Source organism: Callorhinchus milii, unplaced genomic scaffold (genome assembly GCF_018977255.1).
Source record: "Callorhinchus milii isolate IMCB2004 unplaced genomic scaffold, IMCB_Cmil_1.0 Scaffold8, whole genome shotgun sequence".
In the NCBI taxonomy this organism is placed as follows: Eukaryota; Metazoa; Chordata; class Chondrichthyes; order Chimaeriformes; family Callorhinchidae; genus Callorhinchus; species Callorhinchus milii.
Genome location: NW_024704749.1, coordinates 9,963,539 through 9,989,932, shown reverse-complemented (window position 1 = coordinate 9,989,932; position 26,394 = coordinate 9,963,539). Strand labels below are relative to the sequence as shown.

Genomic DNA, 26,394 nt, shown 5'->3' with positions numbered 1-26,394 from the left:
TCTCCTGTGTGCGATCGCTGTGTGTGTGTTGAGGCGCCATAACATTGTGAAACTCTTTCCACATTCACCATATTTATTATGGTCTCTCTCCTGTGTGTGATCGCCGGTGAATGTTGAGCTTTCCTGACATTGTGAAACTAATAATAATCCTTGCTTTTGATATAGCGCTTTTCATGTCTTCTAGACCTCTCAAAGCGCTTCACAGAATATGCTATAAAATGAATTGACTGTATATTTGTGGGTGAAACACGGCAGCCAATTGCGCACAGCGGTGTCCCACAGACAGTCGTGGATTGAAAATGACCAATTTGTTGTTTTTGTTTTTGGAGGGATTATTATTAGGTGTGTGGAGTAAAGAAACTTGCCCAAGGTTTTACCCTGCCTGGAATTGAACCCAGATGCCTTGCACATTTGGCACATTTATATGGTCTCTCTCCTGTGTATGATCAATGGTGTCTCCTGAGGTACCCTGACATTGTGAAACTCTTTCCACATTCTGCACATTTATGCGGTCTCTTTCTTTTCTATGTGTGGAGTCCTGTAGCTCAGTGGTTAGAGCACTTGCTTTGCAAGCGAGACACCTGAGTTCAATTCCAGGCAGAGGGCGAAACCTTAGGCAAGTTTCCTTACTCCATACGCCTAATAATAATCCCTCCAAAACAATAATAAATTGGTCATTTTCAATCCACGACTGTTTGTGGGACACTGCTGTGTGCAATTGGCTGCCATGTTTTGCCCACAAATATACAGTCAGTTCACTTTACAGCATATTCTGTGAAGTGCTTTGAGACATTTAGATGTGAAAAGCGCTATATCAAATATAAGTATTATTATTATCGCTGTATGTACCTTGAAGTCCCATGATTTTGTGAAACTCTTGCTACATTCTACACATTTATATGGTCTCCTTCCTGTGTGTGAACAACAATGTACCTTGAGGCACCATGGCATTGTGAAACTCTTTCCACAATCGGCACATTCAAGCGGTCTCTCTTCTGTGTGTGAATGCTTTATATGTACCTTGAGGTCCCCTGACGTTTTGAGATCGTTACCAGATTCTGCACATTCATATTGTCTCCTGTGTGTGATCGCTGGTGTGTCTGGTGGTCAACCTAAACATTCAAAAATATTTCCACATTTGGCACATTTATAAAGTCTCTCTCCTGAGATGAATTGCTGGTGACTCTGCAAAGATCCCGTTTGCATAAACCACTTTTCTTCAACAGTGTGTGTGTATGTGTGTGTATATATATTATAGATCCCTGACCATCTCTCTGCTGTGAAGAAACATTTAAGCTACTTGCAGATTGTGTTGCTGATGTGTCTCGATCCAGATGTCTTCTATGTTTCTGAAGGAACTCGGCAAGAGTAAATACAATGTTACAATGAGGGCAAGGGTGACACTCAAAATCATCCACTTTGTGCACTGATGGGAGAAAAGAAAGATCTTTATGAGCAACATAAAGAATTTTCTTTAGGAATGCTTGACCAATTTTGACTTAATCCTTGCATTTGTGCACCTGATCAAGTCAAAACACTTTAAAATGCTTTACAGTAATTAATGTCAAATGTAGTGTCAGTTTTTGTCAACAGCCACTTCCTCCACAAACAGCTGTGAGGTGAGTGTTTGAGCGATTAGTGTAGCGGACAACTGGCCAGAAACTTATTTTGGTGTAAGTGGCAGAAGTGCTGTCTTTCAAAAGAGATGTTAAACCAAGCTCCCTGTCCATGCCTGTTCAGATGGATGTTAAAGATCCCATAACACTATTCCAAAAAACAACAACTTGGATTTATGTAGCACCCATTATGCAGGTTAGTGACTTGGAGCCCTTAGTGGGGCCCTGAGTGTGTGAAACTCTTCCCACATTCGGCATATTTGTACAGATTCTCAGAGTTGGGTCTCTTCCACATGTATGAGGGTGACACCCAACTCTCTCTCTGCCTCCACCCTCGACTCCAGGACCACTGCTGGCCTGACAGAATGTCTGTCAGACATCAAGTCCTGGTTGAGAGCTACCTTTTTCCAGTTGAATGTCAACAAGACCGAGGCCCTCCTGTCAGGCTCCTGTCAGCGTCTCCACACCTCAGGCACAGACAGCATCACCATCCATGGATGGACTCTGCATCTCATTGAACCAATACGTAACCTTGGTCTTGTTAGGCTTTAGAACCAAGACCCTTTAGAACCAAGAGTCAGAAGGTGCCATTTTCAAAGGAGGCTTGAAAATGGCACCTTCTGACTCTTGGTTCTAAATTGTGGCTATCCAACCTGACTGACTAGTTTATTGTATTTTGTGTTTAGTTTATTTTGTTTACAGTTGCAGGCCTCCTTTTTGGGGAAGTAAAGCCTTAATTCCAAGTGACCATATTTCAAATGTTTTGTCGGTAGGATAGATTGGCTTACTGACATTGAATAGCTTTGGTTATAAACACAGATCAGGACCTATTTACAAGCAGATTTTCTTATACAAATAGCACAGTCCAATATGTACCAAAGGGCGAGCTATAATAGTGTGGTCAGCCTGGTTCAGTTACTAGCCTGTCAGTTGTTAGCTTGGTTAGTTAGTAGAACTTATCTCGGAGTCAAAGGGGAATGGGTTCAACCCCAACATTTGGACTTTTAGTTCATAATCTATGGTGCATGTCAATGAAATTCTTGGGAGTACTGCATTGTTGGCGTTCTTTGGGTGAGATGTTCAATCAAGGTCCCGTCTGCCAATTCAGATGGATTTTAAAGATCGCAGGACTCTTCGAAAAGAGAAGGGAGTTTCCCCTCAATGTTCTGGACAACAATCTCTAGATAAAATTGGTCATTCACACATTGGCTGTTTGTGGTACGTTGCTCTGCAAGTTACCACACTTTGTAATAAATCCTTTTAAGCACTTTGAGCTGTTCCGACAATGCGATAAGGTGCTATATCAAGTGCAAAAATTGATGCACATCTCAAGCAAGCAGTATTGAACCATTTCATTGGTAATTCAGTAAACGTGTTGATAGGGGAATTCTAAACCATTATGTGGAATTTAGTCATCTGATTGTTCATTTGTTCACACAAAACCAGTGTAGCAGCATTATGATCTGTGTATGTGGCTTAGAAATGAGCAAGCCAGCACGTAAAGCACCTGAAATGTCAAACACTGTCTTTCTTTTCACCTGATGATTGGCTAGAAGAGTACAACCAGACTATGTCTAGGAGCTTCTGAGGGTCAGAGATCATGAAACATCAGAAGCTAGATTTTGTATATCTTGCATTGTAGGGGCCCTGGAGTTTGATTCTGCATTAGCTAAGAATTTTATGTTCCTTTCTCCCAGGCTAAGGAAAATGATTTGCTCTTGATTCTATAATTGACTCAGATCCTCCAGCCACATTTGATTTAAGCTTTAAGGAAAATGGTGTTAGCATCAATAATTCCAAAGACAGCCGATGGATATAGACAGAGAGACAGTCTGAAGAGACCTTTCTTCCTTTTCAAGGTGTGCCCTAGAATAATAATAGCTGCATTTAATCCTTATCACATATTTGAGATGTCTCAAAGTGCTTCACACATATACTGTAAAGTGAATTGACTGTATTTTGTGCATGAAATAAAGCAACATTTTAAAACTTGAGAAATTTTACAAAGCCTTAGGGGCCCATACATCATCTGTGGCCAAGTTTAAAATTTGTGCTTGTTCCAACATCTTCAACTGTCCTTGTTGAGTTTACTGGCATTTGAACTCTCGTTTCGAGTTTGCCTCTAAGGTGTAACTTTACTGACCTCAAACTTTAGTCAGTTTGTAAATGAATGCTTTATGTAAGATAATGGATCATGCTTAAAATAATTAATCTGACTTTTTGGGAGCCCTGAGGGCTTGTACTGTGATAAGTTTATCAGAGGTAGAACTGGAGCCTGTCCAGTCCTCCCTGAAATGACTGGAAGGTCAGTGAGGTTTTTTTGTTTGTTTCTATGAACTAAATCCTCTTGGCATTGTTCAAAAAACTGCTTTCAAAAAAGCTCTATCCGAGAGACAGCCACTAGATTGTGTGGTCATGGCTAATTACACAAATCTTTAGCATCAATTAATCACTGCTTTCCATTCTAGAGTGTTGTGGGAAAACCGTTTGGCATTGATTAAATATCAGTCTTGGATAACAATTAAGCTTGCCTTGTGCTAACCTTTTTTTTCCCCCGAAGGCTTATTGTTTGATCAACAGACTACAGTGGAAATTTAGAGTTTAGAGAGGGGAACAGAAACTCTGCTCCCTTTTCTAGATTTGAAGATTGATGTTACTCGTAGACCAGTGACGCCTGATGCATTTGGAAATTGAAACTTTTTGTTAAACTTGTAATCTGTTTTCTTGAATTCTAATTGAGAATATTTTAGTGTTTCCCCCAGTGTCTTGCACAGGCACCAACTACCTTGTGGTAGCAGTTTACTCATTCTCCCTGCATAAGCTCTAGAAGGTTATTTGTTGGGGGGGATGGATGGGGTAGTAGGGGCAGTACATCATAGCTGAACCTGATTTCCACATAGGCACATGACAAGTTTGTGGTAATAATCCAGATTGTTCACTTTTCTATCTCCCTTCACCCAGGAACACTGAAGCCAATTATATCATTCTTGCCACTGCCCTGCCTCGAATTGCTCTATCCTGTGCCAATGAAACAATATCCCAACATGATCGAAAAGAGACGTAGAAAATTTCTGCGCACAAGGCCCATTGTCTGCTTCTCAACTTTTGTTTTACTAAATTACCCTTTTTTGGTTAAACCTATTTTCTACCCATTCCCTAAATATTTTTTTTACTCTCAACTGCTTGTCCAGGCCCTTTTCAACAATTCTATTGATCAGTTTCAGTGGACACTTGTAACAAATTTCTCTTGATCTGTATAATGCAGAAACATAAAAGTTCACACATTTCCACACAGATATAGAACCAAAACAGTCTGATACAGTTGTTGTACATTCAGCAATGTTAGATTTTGGATCGGGTCCATATTACTGTTAAGACGTAATGAATCTTATGTCCAGCCGCAGTATTGAGGTTCTCGTATAGAAATAGACTTGCATCTCAATTTCAGAATGTGTGTTTTCTATATTCAGCTGTCATGAATTCTGTTTTTTCCCTCCAGACCATTAAAACTATTTTTGAGTTGTTGGGTTCTCTGTAATTTATAACGAGATCAGACTACGTCAATCAAAATATCTGCACTAAGGTGATTAGTTAATCACCCTAGCCCATTGTCCTTCCTTCCAGACCACACTAACTCATTCATTTCTAATCATATTAATCTTTGCATTTGACACAGCACTCCACCACATCATCCAGACGTCTCAAAGTGCCTCCGAGAACACACTGCAAAGTAAACTGACCGCATGCCCCACAGGCAAACATTTACATCCCAACAGAAGTAATGAGGGAAAACAATTTAAACAGATGGTGTGGACATCTGTGTGTAATTTTTTAAATTGCAGAAACTATTCTGTACTTCCAATGAGGAACACATCTCATCCTGTCCAACTTTGTTAGGATTAGGTGCTTCGAATGTTTTGCCTTACTTGCAACAGTCATAGATATTGCCTGAAATTGTAGACTACTAATTGGTTCCACGTTAGTTTTCATACTGATTCAGGTGAATGCAATGTAATGTGGCTTCATGCCTTTATCCACTCTGTGCTGCAGGTCTTTGAATTTTTCTAGTTTTTAGTTCTGTAATTGTGTGTGTGTGTCTATACACTTGCAGTATATAAATTTGTATAGCCACAGATTTGGAAACAGACTAAAATGGCTATTTGAGAAAGATACTACATTGTATCCAACATCCATCCAATTCAGTGAATGTTTAGATTAATTCCAGTAACTGAAACTGCCCCACGCATTAACAGTACATTTTTTGTATCACTTTTTCTGTAGATTTCTCTGTACTTACTTCTACAGCTTCTACAACTCTAAATATTTAAAATAATTCTCCAAGCTCTAGCAAGTTGTTTTCAGGACAATTGATGGCAGTATTTGTAAGAGTAAATGATCTTTAAAATCATGTAACTGCTTTTTCAGAAAATATTCATATGGTTAGCTTTAGAGCATGACATTTTTGGTACAGTAAGTCATCTTTGAGTTGAATGGTTTCAATCAATGCAATTAATGTACACTTGTGTTCATGTAGCAATGAAAGGCAAATGTTGAACTATTCATAATTAAAAACAGTTTGTGCTGGATTTGACGTTTGTTTACATTTCCAGACAGATTACACATCGCCTGTTTCATTACAATTTCCCCTCACAGTTCCTATGTCAGGGTTTCCTTTTTTTAATGTTTTAAATTGTGCAATCTTGAGTGAATTTTTTGTTCACTATTGTTCCCGGAGGCGCTCAATATTGGACAGCGCCCAAACCCTATTTTATAAGCAACTACAGAACAATATAATAGTCCTTTTTCATTTGGTGTAGCTTTCACATTAGCAGAACATCTTAAAGTAATTCAAGATTTACTATAAAAGTGTATTGGCAAATGCAGCAGCCAATTCATACACAGCAATATCCTACAAACAGTCATGAAGTGAATGGTAAATTTTTATCCGTGGGATTGTTGACAAGGACATAAAAAGAAACTTCCTGCACTTTTCGTATAGTGCCATGGCATCTTTAATATCTTAAACAGGGTGGACATGAAACATTTTTCAGGATTAACATTTATCAGGTGTAATATTAATCAGAAGGGCAGCACCTCTAGCAATGCAGCACTCCCCTCCCCACCGGTGGCTGGAAGCTTTGCTGTTGATGGTGGTGTTTGGGTGGGTGTGCTGCAGGCCCAGTGGTGGGAGTGAGTTCCTACCCGCACATCTGCTCACCCACACTCAGACTTACTGAATATACTCCACACCACCATCCGTGGCAGTGTCTAGATTCTGGACATAATCACTGGAACTTCCTCTACTCCCCATCTTGGCCCCTCTCTAAGTCATGGCTCTTGGACTGTACTTCTGGTCATCTCCCCTGCTTGGCATCAAACCCCATCTGTGTACAGTGCTCACATGTTGCTCTATATGAATGGCACCATGTAAAGGCAAGTTGTTGATAAGAGGTTGGAAGGTTGCAGGCATCTGGATTTTTACCCCAGTGTGCCTCAGTGCCTTTGGGAGCAAAGAAGAATAAGTAAGTGGGTGATTCAGCAGTATAAGTAAGTTAAAACCAGGTCCTGTGCATGTGTTTTGTTTTGCAAAGCCTGGAGGGTTATCTGAAGAGTTTCCTGATCAGTGTTGGGAATGAGGAGTTAACAGCTATTCTTTGTTCCAAGTCTCTTCCTATAGGCAGTTTTCCATCATCATACTTTAATTGGGAAGTTGAAAAAGGAATTTGTAATGTTTTTAATAAACATTAAGATGGAGCTACATGAAAGGGGAACATGGCCAGTGCAATTTTCCTTTAATCTTTTTGCTGGTGTCTTAGAATCTATACTGGCCATATCATGTACTCACATAAGTAGGATGGTAAAGTGGGGCAGGCAATGCACTACTCGCTTTATCACTTGGTTCTGTATGCACTGGAGTCTCTTGACTTGAGGTTGGCTCACTGTGCACCAGGCAAGATGGCTGTACCTCAGGATTGGGCAGATATATGCTTGGAAAAGTCTGAGGATCATTTCTACACTGACCCCATTCTTCCTTCCACAAAGGATCAGCAGCCTGTTCAGGCAATCAATCCTGCTGAGGTACGTGGGTGTCTTTGATTTGATGGAGTTTATATGTGCATGAATGCCTTTAGACCTAAACCAACTGGGCACTACATGCATTTCTAATGCACCCTGACCATCCTTTTATTTTTCACTCAGGGTTGCTATGACTGTATAGAACTATTACCGTGGATAATTGCTATCATAGCTTCTGAGGTCAAACTATGTGACACTGACAAGCATTCAGGCCTATTTCAAGGGACACTGGAATCATTTATTTAGAATGATACCAATGGAAATGCCACTGATTCACTGAAACATTGGAAGTGTATTATTGTCCTTCATCACAATGAAGGCAGATTTCGATTGAAGAGCTGCTGAGGAACCAGATTTGGAACAATGGCCTGGATTTGTGAACGCATGCTCATATTCAGGGTGTATTGCCCATCTTACACAAAGAGAAATGCTGCTTCTGATAAAGCTCTGCCCCTCAAAAGATAAGGGTGTCAAGAGGATGGTGATAATGACCGGCTAAGTGACTATCCTCCTTGGATTCTCAGTATCTAATATACAGTCTGTCTGGGGTTTCCAAACTTTGGTTCTTGCCAATTTGCATCTAAATATCTGGGGGTGGGGGAGTGCACTCCATACCACACTTTAGTAGTTTTGGTTGGAGATTCTTGACCATAGTGGGGTCTCCTTGGAGCTGAACTGGCTCCAAGATGAGATATTTGGCAACTGAATGTTAGAATTGAGCCAGCCCTCTCTGGCGAGATTGGTAGTGCAGTTTGAGCTAGGAGCATCCACAGTATTCCAGGGCACTGCTGATGACAGCATAGCCAGCCTGGCTCATCGGCAGAACTTGGAAGGGCAGATCAGTCACTGGAGGTAGGAAATCATCCCAAACCCTAACGGGCAGGGTGGTGCCCTGGACAAGGAGGGGGAAAGCTTGCCAGACGGCAATATCAATGGCAAAATGCAAATTCCTGCAGATGCTGGAAATCTGAAACAAAAACAGAAGTCACTGAGAACACTCATGCAGCATAGCATCCCCGCCTGTGCCTGGCCCCTCTGCCTCTCTCTCTCTCTCTCTCTGCCTGTCTCTTGCAGCACCTTACTGTGTCGAGCCGCTGCTGGAGTCGGTTTGGTGCCTGCTGCCATTTTTATGCGGGGCAGCAAGCCCCACCTCTCGCCCAACAACAGATATAAGAGCTCAAACTGCAGCAGCACCTGAACCAAAATACGTGTGTGATCAGTCAGTATCTGGTTTGAATGCTCACAGCTTGCTCATACCTGTTTGTGGGACACTCACTGCCATGCGCAATTGGCTGCCGCATTTTGCCCACAAAATACAGTCACTACACTTTACAGTATGTCCTGTGAAGCACATTGAGATGTCTCGAAGATGTGATGGTGTGCTCTATCAAATGCAAGGATTGTTGTTATTTCTTATCTACTAGGTTCGTGCTTGATACTTCACTTGGGCAAGAGGGTATCTTGCCTTAGCAAGAGACTAAGTGTTTATACTTAAACACAGGAACGGATTTAGTTGGGCTGAATGTTTCTGTGCTGCACAATCTATGTAAATGTACGTAAATTCTGCTATCTTGCCAGACAATCATAATATTGGATGTTCACTTCATAGCTATTTGTAGGCCATTATTGTGTGAAAATTGATAACCCTATTTGCCTACTAATACAATCACTACACATTGCTGAAAACTGAAGCGTTTTGTGATGTTTTGATACTTACAGGCACCTTTTGAAATGCTATTCATTTAACCAAGTGTCCCAAGTAAAAATCCCAAATTGGGGACTCTCCACCTCACAGTGCTGCCTAGAGGAAGGAGTGGTGTGCAAAAAGGAAGATGAGTTCTTTTGGGGAAGCTTGGGCCCCTTTCCTGCAATCTCTCCACAAATAGGATAATCGCCTTGATATAGCCTTAGGTTGAAACCTTTCACATTCCATCAAAATATAATGGTTGATCTGATGTGTCCAGCAGATGTTAGTTGCAGGTGTTCTGTATCTTGTCCTCTCTTCTCCCCATCCCCCTCACCCAAAACAGACATTGGTCAATTCCTGATTTGTAAGAGTTAGTTGATCTCGGCCGGGTAATCATTTGGATCTTGTACGTAGCCTTAGTTCCTTTGGGTTAAGGGAGAGAATCCATTTTGGGTTCCCATTCTGATCACTGTGTGGCGAGTCCATTATGGAAGGATTGGCTTCAAATTTGGCTGTGATGCCCTCCGTAGTTGAAGAGTCTGCTGACACTAATTGAAGAATAGGCACTTGGGATGAGGTTCTAAAAGGTTACCAAAGCCTATGGAATGAAACCCTGGAAGAGATTGCGCCTCCAAAAAAAGGGAAAATATTGGCAAGCAAAAACAAGTTTGCAGCATATTTTGAACAGCTTCATCCAATTGATTTGCTCCTGCATTTTACAAACGCATTTGGTAAATCTTGGAATTCTTTTATTTTCACAGCTCCGTGGAGCAAGCGAGTATGAGGAGCGTAAACTGATTAGAGTTGCTATCCGCAGACTTCGGGAGCAAGAGATTGAAGGTAGGTTGTAAGGTTAATCTGTTTTGCACACAAGTTAAAGCAAATGCATTTTTATTTATATTAATACATAGGATAGTGGAGCCTGTGAACCATCAGTAGCTTTGTGGCTTTGGAGCCATAAATAATCTTGGCAGAATTCTTTGTGCCTTGCATTTGTTTCCAATGTAAATGTCACTATTCACACTGGAGGAGCGGAAACTACTGCGCAGAGGGAATCTGAAGCTGAAAATAAAATATAAACCAAGGGAGTGTCATACAATCATAGAAATTATAGCAAAGAATTATTTAGTCCATCAAATAGAAATAAATTGTCACTAGCTCATCCAATGGAAATAGAAACTCTAATCCCAGCCCTGCTCATTCCCCTTTTGCTATTCAAGTTTTATCTTCAAATATTTATACCGTTTCATTTTCAATGTTTTCTGGTCTCAGTCATGCATGTTCCATCTACCTAACATGGAAACATTCCTTCTAACCTCTCAAATTTTCCAGGGACAATTCCTTGTTTGTCCCCTGGGCCATCCATTTGTGATCTAACCAATGTTTGGCATAAATTTAACATCACTATCTTGATTTAGTATTTAATACTTCTGAAGCCTAGTGTCCCATGTGATTTTTATGGCTTCTTCTATTTGCAATCCCATATTGTAAAGGGAGGCGGAAATGCTTGGCTGCCTGCTGATGTTCCAGGCTAGTATGATAAACAAAATGGCCCTTTGCTGAAATCATGAGGCGTTGCACTCACACATCTTTAGTACAGTTTATACAGTCAAATCCTGGTTCAGTTGGTATCACTCGTCTCTGGATCAGGAAGTTGTGGGTTTTGCATAGGATGCAAATCCACGGACGTTTCATGCAGCCTTTAATTGACAACATTCAGACTAGGGATTCATCTTGGGAGCTTTCTACTCTACAGTGCATTTTATGCTGATTTGAGTGATTGTTGGAGGCACTCTCGACTGTCAATTGTAAGTGAGATAGGATTCCAGTACAATGTAATATAGTAATAATTTGATCACTCAATCCACAACTGTTTCTGGGACACTGCTGTGCGCAATTGGCTGCCACCTTTCACCCACAAAATATACAGTCAATTCGCTTTATAGTATATTCTGTGAAACACTTTTTACCTTTGTCTACTTAGCTCTGTCCATTCCAAGCAAGTCACTTAGCATGCTAGTCCGTAGCAAAACATTGGAAAGCGAAAAACCAGGCAGCACTTACCGACCAGACACAGCACCAAAGACTGCACGATCAAGCATGGACCTGGCCATGGAGCAAGAGGAGAATGTTCTTCGAAGACTGGCAAGTGTTTTCATATGATGAATAATTCAGAGTCCTTTTCTTATTGTGATGATTTTATCTCCTTGCTGCATACAGTGCAACCCCCATTATAAGACACTTTGCTTTAGCGCATGTTCTGTTCTCTTGGGTGTGTGGAGGTAAGAAAACTGAGCTGAAATGTTTGGTGTCGGAATCTCTGTGGTGGTCTCTATAGTCTGGTTCCTCACTGAGCTGGCAGGGGCCACAGTACTCCGACTAGCCAGCCTGGCTCATCAGCAGAACTTGGAGGGTGAGACCATTCATTTGGAACGGGGATGCTTCCCATTCAGCTCTTGTTACCCCTGCAATCAAAGCCGTACCAGATTTGGTGTTCATAGCAAGACAAGTAGTGCTCTTAAAGGCAAGCTGTGCAGTTTTAGCTGGTTAACGTCCAGCATTACCTCAACATACACACTGGGGTCCTAAAATCTTGGCTCTTGCCAACCTGTGCTTAATACAGAATTAGGTAAGCATTATGTGTTCCTCTGGGTGTTTGTGCATTCAGTTCTAGACACTTAGAAATTTCCATGTGTTGGTGACATATAGATGTGTAACTCTGTCTGGTTTGTATATGCTTAAGCACAGTAATGGTTTTCGGCATGTCAGACACCCGTCTGGCCAAAAGAAAAAAAACTGTTGCAATTGGAACGTAGTGCAATTACAGTTTCCAGTACTAGTGTGTGTGAGTGTAAAATGAAGTGCAACTCGGTTTCATTTGCACTGGCAACTCATCAAAACCTGGTCATTTGCCAAGAGATGAAGAGTTTAAAGAACACCTATTGCATCTGCTCTTGGCTCTTATAAAACAGTTGTTGTAGTCTTTCATTATATTAGGCTGCAGTTGGTATTTATTTGCCTGATCATTCAAGACTTCAATGGGTGATCTGTTGAGTCCAATTTCAGTGCTTTTTATAGCCATTTCAGACTTTGCTTAGGCTGTGTATTCCCTTGCATTGTGTGCATTATTTCAATCCAGGATGTGTGTGGTGTTCACAAAATGTGGAGTGAAACAGAAATATGCATGTCTTACTAGAGTAACTGGGTTTTGTTGTGATTAATTCATCTGTCATATATAGAAAGACCAATTTGCAGGGTTATTATTCAGGTATATTGTAGTCTCCACTTCCCAACTTTGATATCAGTTAATATAGCACAGTCGGATTGCAACCTGTGACTTTCTAATCTGTTACTGTACCAACAGTGCCTTTAACTACTCGCCCCTTGGAGAATGCTCCGCAGCCACTTTTCCTTGCCTATTCTCCATGGTCACACTCATTTTGCTATATTGCCAAACAACTGAGATCAAGATTACATTGGCTTTGATTGAGTTCATTGTTTAAGGCTGTGCCAGTGATTTTGCTGTAGATCTTACTGGATCTCATTTGAGTGGTTGCTGTGCTGCAGTCTTTGTTGTAAATGGTTATCAGAAATCTTACTTGGGAATGAATGCATCACTTTACTGAGATGTGCTGCGCTTGCCTCAAGTGATTAATGGCAGGCTGCCCAGTGCCATGAACCAGCTGTTGAGCATTGACTAATCTTTTAACACTGTAATATTTGTTTAACATGCAACAACGTGCCAGTTGGAGAAATGCCTGCCTCCTATAATGAAGACAACAGCTGAAAGAATTGTGATTGTTGAAAATGTACTGGTTTCTCTCCCCTACTCCCTCCTGTCTTTTCCTGTATTTTTATTAATCACAATAATATGGGTGTGAGAACATTGTGTACTAGCAGAGTAATTGATTTCGACCTCCACTTGCTCATAAATGTACTAATAACCAGAGAATCTCATTCTTTATTCCCCGCACCACCACCATTTCTTGGTGGCAGATGTGCTGTCAACTGAGCTAAGCTATCCCTAGAGGGACCACATTAAACCATTACTCTGGTTCTAGTATTGCATGTTTTGGGGCAGGATTTTATATTTGTGGGGGTGCTCAGTGAAAGTGAAACCTTAAATAGTTGGACACTCCAGGAACAAATAGTGAACTCAAACCTTTAATTAGTCCAGCGTTTGCGGTTACAGGTGTTCAGCAGGGATGACAAATGGAACAGCACATGTCCCCTGGAGGAAGCTGGACGTTGCTTTCATCTGTTTGGCTAAACCAGTGCTGTGTTGTAATATCCCTTTCGCTGGCTCAAGGCTCCAATTTTAGTATAGATTTGAGCAAAAAGCATCGACTAAAGTAATTGAAGCCATGGCAAGCTTTCCCCGATTCAAGTTACAGGCAGTTCCGGTATCGTGGCAAGTAGGTTTGTATGAGTGATAGATTGAAGTGACAATGTAACCTTGGACCATCTGATTTGAAGAGCTATGGGACTGTCACTCAATTCATCACTCAGAAAATTTTCTCATGCCATGAAGTGGAGTAAATTTATGAAGTGCGCTAATAGAGAAATGCCTGGAGGTAGTTCACCTCATCAATTTTGAAATGTGAACGCCAGATGTTTTTTTTTAGAAATTTACAGTACCAAATAAGGCCATTCAACCCACTGTGTAAATATTTTTCAAATCGTTTCATTTGAAACGGGGCAAGGTGGAGTCAATTGGCACACAGCAACATCCCACTAAGAGTCGTAAAAGTGACCATTTCTTTAAAATCTGGGGATTGTTGCCCAGGACACTGGAAGAAATTCCCTTCTCTTTTTGAATAGTGCCATAGGATGTCTACTGTCTAAAACAAGCTAGGAGGCAATATCCCTGACTGTCAGTCAACGTAGCTCATTTTCACTGCTGTTATTTTGGTGACTGTTAAATGGGGGTTGGGATGGGTGGGAAAGAGACTGTTTTCAAAAGACCGTACCTAAAGCACATGTCATCAAACCAGTGTTGTGCTCTGCCACTACTTTTATTCTGGCCTCAGAGACAACTTGTTGGTGATGTAGCAGGAGATCTGTCACCCCAAGTTCACAAGGTTTGTTTGAAAGAAAAAGGCCCATTCACCCATTTGCTCTCATTCTTGCAGAACACGCACCCCATTGTTTATACTCCGCTCTAAGGTCCCCTCTAAGCTGTCATCTCTTAAAACTGAAGAGTCAGTCCTAGCTTGTCTAGAAGCTCATTGCCCAACGTTGCTCATAGTTCATTGCTCTAACACTGGGGATCATTCTTGTCAGGTCTGGGGAAATTTGCAGCCAGAATATTCAGGCTGGTTGGAAACTCAACCAAAAATGAGGGTTTATTATCTAATTCCAACTAGATGTTTAATAACTTTCTTCTGCACACCCTTTTCTTCCCCTCACCCCCCCCCCCCCCCCCCACTCCCTCATATTTGAAGTCAGTTCTCTTTCAAAGTGGCTAAAATGTTGACAGTGGTGGGCAGATAAGCCAGGCGTCTGATCTTGAGTGCGTTATTTTTTGCCTCCAGTTATCTCTGCTGAGTGATCTGAAGAGATTGTAAATGACCTAATCTATAGTGCAGAGCTGTGACGACATCCTCTGGCAAGACACCAGCTCGGAACCAGTCACAGGAAATGGTCTGTCTGTTTTGTTGTGATTCACTTCCTCAGTTCAGTTTCCTTCAGGCTCCCACCCACATGATCAGGGAATGAATGAACCTCTACTGTATATGGAATTAGTCTGAATCCAACGTTAGATTGAGTTAAACTCCTGAATGATGGCTAATTTGTTTTTGAGTGATGTGTATTGATACCATTTTTTCCTGCAGATTTGACCACACTACAAATTGGATGGAGGGTTTGTTGGTCTTAGGTCTATTTATTAATTTTACGGTGCAACACAGCAATGAAGCAGTTTTTGTGGTTTCTGTAAATATTTGTATAACTTTTGAAAAGTTAATAAATCAAATATTGTACATTTGTATTGTACAATTGTACTAACCAGGATCCCGGTTCTATCTGTTACCTTGCTGTGCTAGTGGTGATAGTTAGGACAGCCAGCCCAATGTGCTGCTGGATATAGTTTTTGTAGGATTTGTGGTGGTTTAGAACATCCAGATAAGAGTCTGACATTCCATCACTGACGTGCGTGGCAAACAGCAAGTACAGAATTTTTGTGATAAGAACTTTGTGACATGCTGACTCCTACACGTTCGGGTTATGAGCCTCATATCACTGTTTATTTTGCCTGAGACATGAGTTTACAGCCGCTCAAAAAACTGTTGTGGTTTTCAAAAAGCAAATACACTCAGCCACTGTCCAGATGATGCCATCACCTACAGCGTCACAGTAGCTTGTGTGAACTGGCCTTTACTCAGCCTCTGCTCCTTCCTTGTGTATTTAATTGCAGTGCTTGAGTTGGGTGACTGTCTTTCTGTTGTCTTTAGATTCTTGTCTGTGAAATGTTTCTACGGTGAAAAGGCAGTCAGTCTGTTTCAGTGGTGCTCCCTCTATGTGCCTGTGGGGCCCCTGCTCACATCAGCTCACTGTCTTTCCACCGGGGGGAAAAAGTGGTTTTGGAAAACATTTGGTATGAGCCCTTATACCATAATCTCTTCATAATCTGAAATCATATTAGGTTCTGCCAAGCTAGCATATTGGCATTGTTGGGAAACTTGTCACTGGGCGTAGTCTGGTGTGTGTGTGTGTGTGTAAACGTATTTATTTGTATATATTCCTATATTATTATCCCACAAATAGCCACAAAGGGTTAATGTCCCTCGTAAAATACTTTTATAGTTGTCCAATTGGAGTTCTACCTAGCAGGAAAATGAAAATAGACTACTTTAAAGCGCTCTTTTATGAGACTCCTATATTATTTCCATATCACTATTCACTTAACCCTCTTGATTCTGCTTTGCTATGGAAATGTGTATCCCTCGAGACCCATTGATGACCCCCCCAATAGATGGATTAAGTTTCACAACTCCCTATTGTAGTTTCCTGCCCTCCCGGCTGTGACTCATCAACACTTCCTAAGTGTAATTGGTAGCAGCCTATGTGTACCTGCCTGTCTCTGTGTGCCTTGGATAACTCACGCAGATGGGACTGACTGCCGGCTGAGAAGCACTGCACAGGCTTTACTGCTGTACTTATGATGACTGGATTCAGGATCTAGGTGAGCTAGATTTCTGTCCAGATTTCTGTACAGCAACTGGATGAATTTTATATGTAGGAATGAAGGTTCTGTAAGGAACATTGTGATATGGAAGTTGAGTATTATTTTATATTTGGTTGTGAAAGTTAGTTTTGGTGTCCAGGTGTTTGCTTATGCAGGTGTGTACAGTGTTCTGCTTGAGTGAAAGTGGAGTATGAGCACGTTTGTCTGAAGAATCCTTTTCTTTTCAGCTGTCTCTCAAACTGACATTTTCTCTACAGCCTCTGTGTTCAACTCTGGGAACCAGTGTTCGTTGAAGCTATGCTACTTAATTTCTGGAGAAACTGCCTCTTCCTAACAATGCAACAGGATATGCTTGCCCATCAATGTAATGTGTACTAAAGCACAGTAATCTGCTTATATCTCTTTACTCTTTAGTGCTAGAGCGTTGCATTCCAATATCATTTTTTTACTACCGTTTACCTGTGATTTCATTCCCTCCTCTTGAAAGCATTTCGAAAACTTTGGTGTCTATAAAATTACGATTCCACAACTTTTGGCGCCTTGCACAATTGGACATTCGTCATGGAAAAGCCTCAAGTGTGAATCATCATTCACAGACAGACAATTTAACCCTATGTGAGGGGAGTAAAGGAGAGTAACTATAGCCATGTCTGATATTTGTACCCAGGCAGTTTCCGGTTGTGGCTATTGTAGAGTAACTCTTTAACTTTTATTGCAATTATGCTTATTTACTTCAGTGCCAATTTATTTTCTCACACTTTTGTGCCTATTTATAACTTGGTTTAATTATATGGAGTGGAAACACTATTGCTTGGAGCACAGGAGTGGCCCAGTTGATCAGGAAGTGGTAGCGATCGGACACCCATTGACGCCCATCATTTGCAGAAAACCAGAAGCGACATATAATAAATAGCGCACACAGAATGGGATCCTTCTTGGTTGTCTGGGATTGTTACAAAACTGACAAGACTGATCTTGTAAGACAACAAAGATGTACTGGTCAATAAATTACTATCCAAAACAAGTTGTTCCAGTTTTCAATGTTTTTTCCTTGTTCATTTTGTTAAGACTAGGCTACTAGTCCTCCCTCTTGGGAGCAGGGGAGAGAGGAAGTTGAGGCTACTAGACTCCCTCTTCTGATAGGATTTTCTAAGAGGTAGGGTGTAGTTGGGGAAGAGAAGAGGCTTTGCTGTAGAATTCAATGATTGAAATGGATTCCTCCCTCCTGTGTCATTGCTGATGTTAGCTGAATATACTATTCAAAGAAGAACTTGCTTGCCCTTGATACAAGAAGCATAGTACCTCTTTGATAGTTGATTGGAGCCAAATGCTTCCTTCAAATTTTTCCCTAATGGTGATGAAACCAAATGAAAGGTTAAAAATTCTGCCCTCAAAGCACCCATTCCCATGGGAATAATCATCTGGAAACCATCAGCAGCCCCAGTGTCCATTTTAATGGTGTTTGTCGCTGTGTGAGTCATGGTATTTGTGAGTGTGTTGCAGTTTATGAGAATAGTTCATATTTTTTTTCATCAAATACCAGCACTCGCATAAAGCAACTAGAAGATGACCACTCCAGGAAGCCTTGGCAGCTGTATATTTTTTGTGACTCGCAGAACCTCACATGTTTTCCCCTTTATCTCAAAACACTTATTTATGAGCTTGTTTACTTGATTAATTTGGGCGCGTTCAATCCTGTTTTGCTTACCATTTCTATTCAGAGCATGATTAAAAGGAAAAGGAACAGCATCTGGTCTAAAACAGATACTTTAGATTTTATTTTTTCTTGTGTTTCTTCTCCCTAGCATCCTAGCTTTGCTAATCAATTGGATATGGAGCCAGAGGGTTCTGTGTTTGAATCCACTGAGACAGCTCATACTTTGCTTCCCTGGATGTACCTGATGAAGCCAGGCATGTCTGCAGTAATTCAGGACACTATCAGGAATGTCCTCCTGACGTGAAATGCGCTCTATAAATGTAATTTGGTTGTTGTATTGATGGGCTAATTGGCTGCATAAGTACCATTTCATTGTGTAATTACAATTGAGTGAACGCGATGAGATTGTTAAGCGTTGAAAATGACTACAGGTCAAATTCTTTCTCCTGCTACTTTCTTTATCACTGCAGTTTGACTTTATGGCCACAAATGTTGAGTAGGCAGTCTTCTTGCTGCTTTCGCTGTTGATCTGATGTACTACATTGTAGGCTATGGTGTCCAAGAATCTCACTGATTCAGCTGATCTACAACAACTTGCATTTATTAATGCTCTTCATGTGGGGAGGTGTCTCGGAGCACTTAACAATGGCAGAGCCTGATGCCGAGTGGGGAGGAGGGAGGAGATGACAGTAAGCACTGTTAAAGAGGAAGGACTTCAGTCGTGATATAAAGGAGGGGGCAAGTTGGAGGGATTGGGGCAGAGAGTTCAGACTGAATGCATTCTTAAAGGATGTAGAAATGTAGACATTAAGCTCTGTGTGCATGTGGGTGCTTGCGTGCAAGCATTGAGCTGATGGATATGCATGTATATGCGTAGGTATGGTGTGCTGTTAATCTATTTATAAATCAATCCAATGGAAAGTTTGTGTGATTGAGGTAAAATCATATCTTTCAGTAGTCAACATCCCTTTTTGAATTGAAGGTTAAAAATGAAGTGATCCTTTCAGACCCATGCTACATTCTTGTCAATGCGATGGATCCTGCTGATGAAAGCTGACTTCATCAGATAGGGAGGGGACTCAGACGAATGACCCAGGTACAGAGATTGATTTAGTCAGTCAGATCTAGTGGTGTGCACGTAACACTCACTGTGTTGGGGCAAACTGGAATTCAGTCAGAAGTTACAATACCTCCACGCCCTCTAGGGTGAGTTGCCACAAATGCAAGCGTGCACCAGCAATCCCATCAAGTCTAGGCAAAACAAGAATGATACAATTGCAACACATTTACTGCTCAGTTTTTTTGAGGCAAGTATTCTGTCTGTGTTATTTTGACGAGGCTTCCATGATAACAAAACATTGCATACATGTACCTGTTACTGTAATTGCTTTGTCAGTCCGGCTCAGTTGGTAGCATTCTCCTCTTGTGGGTTCAAGCCCTACATCACTGACTCTCCAGTGGAATGCTGGGGTTGTGCAGCATTGGACTTGTTGTGATTCAGTTGGACAGCTCTCTGCAGTCAACTGAAAATTATTGGAGCAGGCTGTTTCTAGAATTGCTTGATCTAGTGAGAAAAAGGGGGAAGAAAGGACAGATCTACTGGTTACAATAGGTTCAGTTTACATGGGCGTTGGAAGTGATAGTTGGGCCAGTTTAATTTGCATGCTGGAGGTCAAACTGCTTCTCATTTTTGGAGCTTGTTCAACCTCTGTGTTCCATATAACTATGGCAACAAATGAAAAATAAATGAAAATGCTTTTGGTTAGCAAGTACCATTAAACTGTTATCAAAATCTGTGGTCTTTATCAGAATCAAACATTCCTGTGATTGAAATGGTGATTCCCAGACGCAACCCTAGTGCATTGTTTTGAGCACTGCAGTGTTTTTAGGCTTTGATGAAGCTTGCAGGTACAAGTGATGGACTGCATAGTGATGTGTACCTTGATCTGGCAGTCTCTGAGGAGACCATGGAATTAGTTCAGGTTAAGGATCTAATCCGTTTCTTTGGGAAAACCAGATAGGAGATTATAAGGTCATTCTGCAAGGCTGATCTGCAGCCATCTCTCAGTTACTGATCAGGCAGATTGTTAGCATTGAAGTGAGAGCGTGTGCTTTTCAGCATTCGAGTATCTCCGGAGATGGGAATCAGGCCTGCCATTGTGACATGAAGAAGCAGTGAAGCATAGAGTGATCAGAATGTTTTGGCTGGTGTGGGGGCTGTCCTCTGAGTAAAAGCAAATTATGGGTAATGCCCTGTACTCAGAGTTGTGTTTGATCACTCCTTTTGTTTATCTCTTTACACATCTGTTATCTGAAGTTATGCTGCTGGTATATTTGAATACTACCAGCTATGAAAGTGAAGACTTCATCCTGTGAAAATGAAAGCTTTGTGAATAAATGATAAGAATACATTCACTTTTTTTTCTTTGCTTGCCTATTTGTCATTTCTTCTCAGTTCTGAATCTTATCAATAACTGACCCAAACAGGCGCTGCCTCGTGAATGGCTGATGTGAGGCACAGTTATAGCAGGTAAAACAGGATATTAGGTCTGCCACCTGATTGGTAATATAATCAATCTGTTTGTTAATGAGGTTTCTCCACTCTAAATGCCTAATGAAAAGATTTTTATATTTTATAGTATTACTTGTGTTCAGTCATCTGGGTGTGGTGAAGTAATGCCTGTAGCTCCTCTAGTGGACCCTGCCAACATTGTCCCAACCAGCAAAACTGATTCCATTGGTGGTTTGTAGCATAGTACCCAAGCAAGCTCGAAGCAAGCAATATAAGAGGCTTGACAGTACATTGAGGGAAGCTAATAGCAGGGTCACACTGTTCAGAGAACATATGGTTATTCCAACAGAATAGAATAAAAGAAGAGCAGTTGCTGGCTTCTATTTTACACTCCAGGTGATGGGATTGGATTATTGTACAGCACCCCACAGGCCAGACAATTAGCAAATTGTTTATTTTTTTGTTGTGGATTAATACATCCAGTATTAACCTTCATTTGATTGATTGGCACAGTTTAAAAACAGCACAGGCTCAGCACGTTTAAACTAACGTTTGAACAGCCTTTCTCCTGTTCATTTGATACAGACTGGCTCTGGAGTCTGAAATAAAATAATAATTTTTGCGTTTGATATAGCGTCTTATGTCGTTGAGATGTCTCAAAGTGCTTTAAGAATAAACTGTAAAGTCGAGTGACTGTAGATTTTGTGGACAAAAACTGGTCGAAAATTGTGGTCTGAAAACAAAAACTGCTTTATTCTGGCCTTTAGAACTCAACACCTGAGAACCATGGTATAAACACAGAATAAGTGATTGAATTTGTCGGAGGTAATGCAAAAGGAGTTTGCTGCTCGGTGAATGCACTTAAATATAGTGGTGCATGACTCATTTAACATTAGTTTATCTTGTGCAAATGGCTTTTGTTTGGCCTTGAGATTCAATGGTTTACCTTAAATAAATACATTAGTATAATTACATTCCCTTTAGCTTTAGGAAGAACCACAAACTAGCCAGGCTGCACAGCCCTGGGTAACAGCAGCTGTGGTTCCTGCCTTGTCTACACACAATGAGCTCTTAATTGTTGTTGTTTTACCTTGATGTGCGGAAAAAGTATCTGGAACTGTATATAAAGTTTAGTTGAGTTCCAGGATAACAGTTTAAAGTCCTGTTGGGACATTCATACACCAAGAATTGGCTTTGTCGTGGGCCTTTCATCAGAAGTCAACACATTGTATTGCTTCCCCCCAAAGGACTCTGCGATTGATTGCCAGAAGAAATTCCAGGGTTGAGGAAGGTCTTGTCAGACACTGTAAGTGTTGGGGGGGTGGGGAGGTGAATACTGGAATTGTGAGACTAAATAGTTGGAGGGCTTTTGTGCAATAGAACAGAATTCCAATATAAAGTCACAGCTTTGTCAACAAATTGATCAGAAAGGATCCTGGTTGGATTAGATTTTGAGAAAAATCTAAGTGGGGACGTGACTTTGGAACTTTCTGCTTGGGTTGGTTATGTATTTTTTCAGGACTCCACCTGGACCAAAGCTACAACCCTATTAGGCATAGTTAGTTAAAACACATGTTCACTGAAGCCGAGTTTCAGTGAAGACTATCCAGAGATGGAACTGCAGCCAAGCAAAGTGAACTCTGATTAAAAAGGTTTCCTTCACTTGGGTCAGGCAAATTTCTGTTTGATGGTGATCAAACTAATTAAAGCAATTCATTTCTGAACAAAATTCTGGCAGCTGAAGCACCCAGTTACTGGTGACTGTCTCTAATCCCTCGAGCACGGGTTTTGTAGAGCAGCTTAATCCACAAATATTTGACTCCTGAAATCTCACTTCAAACCCTTCTGTGAACAAAGTACATTCAGAAAGACTGAATTGTCTATCATTGCTGTCCTTCCGGATTGGAGGCAGCATGTTGATACACTGTACGCTGCCACTGAGAAGCCTGGCCAGGGTTTGAGTGATTTCTATTGCATGTAGAATGGACTTTATTTCCTTCAAAGTACATGGCTGCAGTAAGTTAATGGGTGGTTTGTATTTAAAGGGGAGTGTTGCCCTGGGGAAGGGGGGAAGAGAGAGAAGAGGGGGAGAATACACTTTAACATAAAATACTTCTATTTTAAAAGTCAATGTTGGATGTAACCACTATGTGTGTACTCGTGCGAGGCCATAAACAATGCTGTGGAGGCTACCTATTCAACTATGACACTCCTGATGGGAGTTCAGCAAGTGAGGATTCTTTCCCGATCCTGGACACAGCTGCTGCTGCAAGAGTGGGAGTAAAAAGCTCTGTACTGTTCAGGTCTTTGCAGATTTGGCATTGGGATAAATTGCTGCAAAAATAAAGACTCCATCTACCTAAAGTTTCAGTGCAGTTGTGCATTTTGGAAGCGCAAAGCTTGACAGGGAATTCTGCTAAGACCCAAGGCATTCAAAACAGATTTCAGCATCTACTGCCTGAATGTGGTGGTTATGTGTTGTTTGGCTAATACAGGAAAACATGCTTGTCCCTGATGCATTTCTGATGCATCAGGGACAAGTGTGGCAAAATATACTACCATCCTGTGTGGACCATTTTGAACTGCAAGTTCAATGAAATCGTGCTGCTGATTCTCCATTTAACTATGTATCTTTGTACTAATACCAGTGACGGCCTGCTTATTGTTCAGGCTTCTTAAAGAAAAATCTTCTATTTAGTGATTAAGAGATGGGGAACAGGAGAAAGACTACCTACAGCCTTTCAGTGAGTGCGTGGTGTGTGTGTGAGAGAGAGAGAGACTAACAGATGTTCCCATCTCTTTCAATCCTAATGAGTTCTTGCACACAGAGACCTGGGGGTCAGGAAAGAGCTCATTGTCAGTGTAAGGCAGGACGAGATGTTTGAGTGGAGCACATAGCAACAAACCTGCCACACAATGAAAATTCAAATGTAATTTTCTTCATTTGTTTGGCATCTTCTGTGTTCAGTCCATATTCTGTTGATATCAGATTAGCCTCTGCAAACGTATTTTTTTAACCAGAGATAGTAAAGTGGATAACTTCTAGTGATGGGCCTTGAAGAATGAAATTGTCTTGCATTGCCATTTGTTTGCGCTTATATTTATTTCTTTGAATCAATCTCATCTCCCTCACCCTCTCCTTATCTGATCTTCAGGCGGATGATAAAAGGTTGCTTGATGCTTCGAAAAGAGAAAGGAATTGCTCCCTCAGTGTTCTGTCCAACAATCCGCCAGATTAATTGGTCATTCACCTCATGGTTCTTTGTGGGATGACAAAATCGCTGCCACATGAGCTAGTACTATGACTCCCCAAGGATAAATTAGAAGTGCTTCTGAAAGTAGCTTAGCTTTTAACATTGTGTCTGGAGATGATTCTTACCACTTGTTAATTCAGTACGTAGATTAGAATACGAAAACATGCAAAGTTCTCAGTACTGCAAATGCTACTGAAAGTGAGGTTCCTGAATCTGCCACTGGGTCTTGCCCTAATCTGTGCTAAACTGCTCAAAAAAATAAAATATAACCAGTTGTTGGAAAATCCAAATAGATGGATCAACACTTGAAAGAGAATTCTTTGCATTCTAGCATCTTCCAATCATTTTGGACTTACAGCCTCATTTTTTGTACCTTTTGCTTTAAGTTATTCACTGCTGCACTTCTGTAAAAGGTCAGTGGCACAACTATTCCCTCAATTTTCTTTTTATTGTCCTCTTCCTCTCTCCCCCTCTATCCCGCAGCCCAGGATTAATAGCTTCTCCCAACCGTTTCTGGACACAGATAAACCTACATCCTGCATGTGTCAGCTGGGACACAATGCAAAAGCTGAACAGTTCATCTCTCCAAAGGAGTTGATCTGGGAGAGGCCAAAGTACATTCTTTGCTCCCTCTCCCTCCCCCACAAAAAAAAAGGCTAGCTGCTACTGAAATCTGCATATCAAACTGCAGCTCCTTCAGCTGGGGAGGGGCAGGGGGAAGAATGTTGATCCTTAACGGGGATTGGGATGGGGGGGGAATCTATACTGAAAGGGAGTACATTTAGGGCAACCTTTCACTCCTTTCGAAAGATGAAGCAAATGTTAAATTTTTGGATTGTGTCCCAGCATGCAGGAAGGAGGATGTTGGTTAATCTGTGTTCAGTATCAGTTGTGAGTAGCAATTAATCCTGGGTTGGGGAGGGAGGGAGGGAAGGGGAGGGGTGGGAGTGTGGGGGGAGAATCGAGAGGGAGTGTTATTGAATACTGTTAACTCTCCTTTCTGGGTTGGATAGGCACCGAGATAATGCTTGTTCTGGGTGGGATGAGATTTGTGATGCTGTCTCTCCTCAATTGTTGTTCCCTTGACATGCTGAAAGAATGATCTGATGAGTGTAGTCCGTGCAAAGTTAGTGATGGTTTTAACAGCCAGTTGTTGCAGAGTCTGGGGAGCGGGCGGTGTGAGTGGAGCTTTAAATAAACCTCGGCAAGGTCCTGAGGTTGTTATTGTTTGGGATTGATTTCAGTAACGGCTCCTCTGGTAAGACATACTTTTCTTTACTTTTTCAACTTTTTGTGAAAGACAAACATTAAATTCTTTTGAAATTTAAAATTCCAGCTGAAAACCTTTATGCCTCCCAGTTGAGATGGCTCATGTATTGTTGAGAAAATCTTGAAAATTACAACAAGGTTCCCAGTCGGTAAATGCACTGTGTGATGTAGCACTATTCCATACAAACCAGAAGATTGCAGGTTGGATTGTTGTGTTTGCTAATCTTAGCTGGTCAGTAGTTAGGGCTCGGTGGGGGAGAAGATTTGCTCCTGATTGCTGTACAATGGCTCCTGCTGGACAGTACATGATTGATTGTTGATTTAAGGACTGGATCAGGCTCGTATTTGACACCTCCCACAGTTTGAACAGTTTGCTGACAAACTGTCCCAGCTTCCATATGTATGGTGACCTGGGTGAAATACTGGTGGGCATTTGGGATCTGTAGAGCTGTATCACAGCAAAAAAATCCTCAGAAGGGAGGAGAACATTTGCAAGAAAATAAAGACGAGAATACCAAATGATCAGGAATGGGGTAAGGTTACTGTGCGTATATCAGAAAGCAATTGTCAAACTTTATTCAAATGAACTGAAGAAGTAATTTGTACTTGTGAGAAAGGTATTTGCTGTGTCCCAACTGACATTCTGATTTGCTTACCCTATGATGGCAGTGGAACTGCATTTAACTGACTATAACTGTTCTTTGTAGATTGGAGAGACTGAAGATTTGGAACAGAGGCAAAAGATCCGAGCTCAAATCCGAGACCTTCGGAATCAGAGGGGCATCAGTCGAATCAAATCTGATGGTATGTACTTAATCTACTTTGTGGATTCTTTTGTGGAAAGTAAAAGTTGTAAGGACTGCATACCTCCCTTTTTTAAAAAAAATAATTAGTTCTGCCTTGGAGTAAGAACTCCAGTGAATAAGGTCCTTTTATTGGATTAATAGCTGCCTTGTCCCTTATTGTTTGTGGTGTAAACTCAGCTCCAGGAAACGCTGCCAAAAGATGTTTAAATAATTAAAGCTGATGTCTGTTTGACAACGAGTGAAAAAGCTCCATTGTTGGGTACATGTGTGTTGATACAAAGCAAGGCTGTCTCACAGGCCAAGGCTATATTAATTTCCTGCTGCACTGACAC

General features: G+C 41.2%; 1 protein-coding gene across 1 annotated transcript in view; it reads left to right on the top strand.

Annotated features, from left to right (window-relative positions):
* smtnb (smoothelin b) overlaps positions 1–26,394 on the top strand; it is a 93,348-nt gene that overhangs the window by 24,681 nt on the left and 42,273 nt on the right. The window contains exons 5-7 of the mRNA XM_042337385.1: positions 10,140–10,218; positions 11,363–11,523; positions 25,964–26,060. Coding sequence (XP_042193319.1) covers positions 10,140–10,218; positions 11,363–11,523; positions 25,964–26,060 — 337 coding nt within the window. The remainder of the gene's footprint in view (positions 1–10,139; positions 10,219–11,362; positions 11,524–25,963; positions 26,061–26,394) is intronic.